At 47.1% G+C, this 6,000-nt stretch overlaps 1 protein-coding gene across 2 annotated transcripts in view; it reads right to left on the reverse strand.

The window, feature by feature from the left end:
* Positions 1-5,784, reverse strand: part of EPAS1 (endothelial PAS domain protein 1) — a 349,065-nt gene extending 343,281 nt beyond the window's left edge. Inside the window, exon 1 of one of the 2 annotated variants that reach the window (XM_078649670.1) lies at positions 5,535-5,784. In XM_078649670.1, coding sequence (XP_078505796.1) covers positions 5,535-5,560 — 26 coding nt within the window. In that variant the 5' untranslated portion in view covers positions 5,561-5,784. The remainder of the gene's footprint in view (positions 1-5,534) is intronic. The other variant, XM_078649671.1, reaches the window with a different exon arrangement.
* Positions 5,785-6,000: the final 216 nt, after the last annotated feature.

Below are 6,000 nucleotides of genomic sequence, written 5' to 3' on the forward strand. Positions count from 1 at the left end.
ATGATCATCAGTAGGACATTGTAATTCATGCCTGAGATGCAATACAACAATGGTAAAGAAAGCTCAGCAGAGGGAAGAGAAGGAAGGGAAGAGAAGGAAGGAAAGGGGAAAAAAGGGGGAAAAAAGAGAAAGAAAATCAATGGCCAATGAGTGTGGTTAAATCAAGACAACCATGCATGGAGAGCCTGTGAAGAGTCTAGGCATCGCAACAACAAGCAATAGCTTCTGCTGTGGGAGAAGTCGGGTGACCTATTGTGCCTAGGATCTGGTAATAGGAGTGTGACACAGCCAAACAGCATGGCGTGCTCCAAAAAAAAATCACCTATCAAGAAAAATTAACTGTGCCAACAAAACCGACCGGAATGACAATGCTATCCAATAGTGAGGGTTCGGTCTATAGAGAATAAAACCAATGGTAAGCAATATAGAGACCACTGAAAACACCAACTATAATAGGTAATTAGAAGCCAGGACAATTACCTAATTAGGCTGGGGCTTCAACTGAAGTCCAGATTGAGTGCTCTAACATGGCTTGTATCCATTGCAGCATGATTAGGTATTGCCCTGGCTTCCCATTATTCATTATATTTTGGCCTTCTGGTTGTCACTATATTGCTAACCGTTGTTTAATTCTCTATGGACTTTACTCTCCCCACGGGACAGCATTATCAGCACTGATCACACCGCAATTAATACAAGCCATGTTACAGTGCTCAATCTGTAGTCTATTTAAATCAAACACAAGAGAGGTATTTGTTTTGCACACAGCTTGAACTTGCATATTGAAACATGATCTTCAATGCAATGTTGAGAATAAAGAAAATAAAATATTTCCCCAGGATCACACAATTTGGCCCCGCGGGAAAGCCAACATAAATCCCTGATGTTCTGGTTTTACATTGGGTCATTCAGCAACTGGATGGGTAGCTCGTTTCCTTTCATTGTTTACATAAACGGTTATAAAAGTGTCTTTAATTCTTGGCACATGCAGTTAGGGTGTGTGTGGCAGACAGATGCCAAATGAAAGCTTGGCTCGTTTTTGAATCGATAGTCCAAGAGGAACCCGAGCTGAGCCAGAGACAGGCATCAGGCTCGAGAATGGCTTGAGCTATACGTGGTTCGCACATCTCTACTTGGAACTGTGGAACCTCAACTATGGAACACTTGAACCTGCAATCTCAACCTTAGCAATGGAACACTTGAACCTGCAATCTCAACCTCAACTATGGAACACTTGAACCTGCAATCCCAACCTCAACTATGGAACACTTGAACCTGCAATCCCAACCTCAACTATGGAACACTTGAACCTGCAACCTCAACTATGGAACACTTGAACCTGCAATCTCAACCTCAACTATGGAACATTTGAACCTGCAATCTCAACCTCAACTCTGGAACACTTGAACCTGCAATCTCAACCTCAGCTATGGAACACTTGACCCTGCAATCTCAACCTCAGCTATGGAACACTTGAACCTGCAATCTCAACCTCAACTATGGAACACTTGAACCTGCAATCTCAACCTCAACTATGTAACACTTGAACCTGCAAGCGCAACCTCAACTATGGAACATTTGAACCTGCAATCTCAACCTCAACTATGGAACACTTGAACCTGCAATCTCAACCTCAACTATGGAACACTTGAACCTGCAATCTCAACCTCAACTATGGAACACTTGAACCTGCAATCTCAACCTCAACTATGGAACATTTGAACCTGCAATCTCAACCTCAACTATGGAACACTTGAACCTGCAATCTCAACCTCAACTATGGAACACTTGAACCTGCAATCTCAACCTCAACAATGTAACACTTGAACCTGCAATATCAACCTCAACAATGTAACACTTGTACCTGCACTCTCAACCTCAACAATGTAACACTTGTAAATATGCAACCTCAACTATGTAACCCTTACAGCTGTGCAATCTCAACTATATAACACTTGTTAATTGTTCATCCTAAACTATGTAACCACTGCAACTCTGAACCTGAACTACGTAACTCTTTTAGCTGTGCAAACTCAACTATGTAACCCTTGTAATTGCAACCTCAACACTGTAAACAGCGCAACTGTGCAACCTCAACTATTTAACCCTTGCAAATGTGGAACCTCAACACTGTAACTTGGCGTAACCTTTGTCACCATGTTACACGTACCAGAGCTACCATCTCACAGCATTGTTACTGCTGCCGTGTATTCTATTTAATTGTCTCTGTTACTAGAAGCAATTACGTTTTGCAGTGTTGTGCAATACAAGCAAAATAAAAAAAACGAAATCGAATATTAACAAAACAATCTCTCCATTTGTTCATACTGCCAACTCAAGAGGCCACGTAACAGTCAAGAAAACCGCCAGAAACAGCTGAGTAGGTCTGAGTTTTTTCTGAAACTCAGGAAGTGTGGGTGTCATTCTGGGTGCAACAGAAGATTAATCTTGCGGCTCATGAGCGAAGTCAGATGAAGATTTGGAAGTTTCCTTGATCTTAGAAGATCCTATACTGACAGATTTGATCAACCTCAGTTCAAACGCAAGTAGGGACTTTCAGATGAACTGCCTAACAAGCCATGCAGAGCACCATCAACATCAGCCTAGGCGGCAGTGGAAGCCAATGGCGCTCGCACCAGGGCTACGGGTTGTGCCGTACAATTCAGTAGCCAACGTCCAAGTGTGCAACAGGGTCTATTCGCATTCACATACTTCACCTTGTGGCGCAGTGTGTGCTTCATATGACTGGCTCATGTTGTGATCCGTGGTGAAAACTAAGGAAGTGAAGGCACCTGCGTCCCAAATTCTGACACAAGACATCACATACCCCACTACTACAGAAGGGGATTTCTGATTTCCTAAGACATTCACTATTTATGTGCACAAGAAGGGTTTTAACTCCCGATTCTTCTCAGTGTTCACTTTACAATAAAGAATGCAAATGAGATCATGCAAAATATGTCTTTTTGTCGCTCCAAATGAGATTCTGTGCAGTGCTGATGTTAGGAGGCAAAGCGGGTACCTTCTCCATCGGGAGGCAGGCACATCCTGGGGCTTTCACTACCACTGTGCATGCCTCGCACCCAGCTGAAGCACGCCACAAACAAGTAATAGTATGTGTTCTGCCACTCTGCCACAGGATCTCCGTCGTAGGACACTTCAGCATCCCAGACACTAAGGGGAACATCACTACTGCAGCTATCTACCAACCAGAAGTTCACCTATGGGCATTATCTACCAATCAGAAGTCCACCTCTGGGCATTATCTACCAACCAGAAGTCCACCTCTGGGCATTATCCACCAACCAGAAGTCCACCTCTGGGCATTATCCACCAACCAGAAGTCCACCTCTGGGCATTATCTACCAATCAGAAGTCGACCTCTGGGCATTATCTACCAACCAGAAGTCTACCTCTGGGCATTATCCACCAACCAGAAGTCCACCTATGGGCATTATCTACCAACCAGAAGTCCACCTCTGGGCAGACACAACCCAGACTGGAACAAACTACCACCCTGATCACAGTCCTTGGCCTCATTACCTAGCGAGGGCAGAGCACAATTGCTCAAATGTGCAACCTATTACTTAACTGTGAAAAGTCGCCAAGTTTATTTTTGTGGGGGTAGAGGTTTGGATTCAAGCTGGGGACTGCTTTCAGACCTGGATGCGTGGAGCCATGAAAGTCAAAAAGGAGACTCAAATGCACTTAAAGGAAATATTTTCACCTCCAACTAGCTGAATAAATATGCGTTGCAAGCTGTTTACCAGTCGCAATCAGGAACCTGTTCATAGCCCTTTAATAACAAAGTATCCATTGCAGAGAAATTACAGCTCCTCGGGACTATGGCAGATGTTTAAATTTGGGAACCTTTCATTGATTCTTACGCAAAACTGCCGGTACATCATGCTGCCTTTTAAGCAACATTTTTTTTGTTTTTAGAAATTGCAGCAAAATCCTTCATGGCATTTCAGAAAGATTCCTAAAAAAAGAGGCCAGGATCCCCAGAACAGGGGCGGGAACGATCGCTGAAACGGCGAAGAATGTTTTTTACCAACCATGGCAGTGCCTGACTCCCGGTCCTTTGAGTGACTCGGATAGCGCCAAGAAACCCATGTTTCTCTTTCTGCTGACACGAGCTCCTGCAGGTACTGACAGCGCCACACTGACATCACAGAGTGCGCCTAAGTACTGCAAATCGCAGGGATTAAACAGCAGCCCCCATATGCAACAAGTAGGGCAGCTTTCGACGTCACCGAGACTAAGGCTGCGCTGCGACTAAAGAACCGGAGCCTGTCGCCTCGCATTTAACGCTCTCTGGGCAGCAGAATGAATGCTTCTATGCGCGGGGCAACCGACAGTAGAGTACCAATCATATGTCAGTAGGGGACCGGTCCGGTGGTGCCAGCTGTCCAGAGGGGCAAACAGAACTCCCAGCCTACCTTTTCCGAGAGCTGGCATTGCTCTCCTTACATCAGTCGGCTCTGCGCTGCAACAAGTCGGATACTTTCCCACGGACTCAACGCGCAGCTAGGACAGCGCTGCAGCTGTGTGAACTCTGCTCCATCGAAGTGGAACACGCAAACCACCCGGAACACACTAAACACGACGCACAACAGGGAAACTGGAAACATGTCCATACTGCCTGCCCGACGAGGATGCTGGCAACTTAAGGAACTCAAGGAAGATATACCCCTGTCAGTAACGCTAACGCACATGACCCCATAATAAATTGAATTCTATAAACCCGTATAACCAAGCTATAATGAGGGATGCTAGACACTGACATACCACGGTGACAAGACACCGCTCAGATAGGGCACAAATAGAGCCCTTCGACATAAGGACCAGATAGTCGGTTACTAGACACACAACATCAAACATATACAAAGCAGCAAACATCAAACAGCCCGTCGGGAAATAGGGGGCGTGGTGATAATATTCCAATGACTGCTAAAACATATGAAGGAGATTTATGTAAGATAGTGGGAACATACCCACCACAGCTAACTCATATACGACCTTCCAACAGGGCATGCAACCCACCTCACACGGAAAATGGACACTTGACATGCATCACGGCTAAACCAGACGATGAACTATATGCAGAAACACTAAAATGCAATAGTAAACAAACATAGCCAATGTAAACAAAAAGAAGACAATATAAATGGAATATAAAGTTGATTTAAAAAAAATCACATGCAAGCCCCAGATACGTTCTTTTTATATTTTCTACCCCATGCTAGCTAGAGGCAAGTCGCGACCCATTTAACCCAATTAAGAGCGTCTCGAAGAGCAGTACACAATGTCACACAGGTGTCAGTCCTCTGTATTACACACTTGTAACTCTGCGAAAAGTGGGTGTATCACGAATGTGGAAGATCAGTCGCTCGTGTGCTTTTTTTTCAATCATTTAAGTGTCCACTTCGCCCGCACAGTTTTGCACGGGAAGGGTCCCTGGGAGCCGGTCAGTGCACGGCCAGCTGCTTAGCTCCCCGGGAGAGGTGTTATGCAGCCGAGGCAGCCCTTACCTCTTCTTCTCCTTCTCGGCCGTCATGCTGAAGCTGAGCCGCTCTACAAGTCCTGCGGGGTCAGAGAAGCCGAGTCCGGGGTAGCGCCTGTGCACAGCCACAGGGTCCTGGTGCGTCCGGGGCTCCCCGAGAGCGGCTGCGGCCGTACAGTCTCAGGACACTGCTGAGGATCGCACAGCCGCCGGGAGGGGAGGGAGGGTGCTCTGTGCGGGCTGCGGGGCGGGCAGGGCGCAGAGCATTGGGCGGCCCTGGAGCGGGCACGGTGACAGCCCAGGCTCCAGCATCCAGCCGCAGGCCCCGCCCCCCGCCGTCACCGGCCTCTCCGGAGCCAGCGGTGAGGACGCGCCTCCAAAGGGGGCGGGCTCTACGGTGCCTGGCCGCCAAGGCCCGCCCCTTCGAGGGCTGGGTCTCAGGAGCCCGGCGCCCAGGCCACGCCCCCTTTAAGGCTCGCTTGACAGGGTCAACC

This window comes from Lissotriton helveticus, chromosome 6 (genome assembly GCF_964261635.1).
Source record: "Lissotriton helveticus chromosome 6, aLisHel1.1, whole genome shotgun sequence".
In the NCBI taxonomy this organism is placed as follows: Eukaryota; Metazoa; Chordata; class Amphibia; order Caudata; family Salamandridae; genus Lissotriton; species Lissotriton helveticus.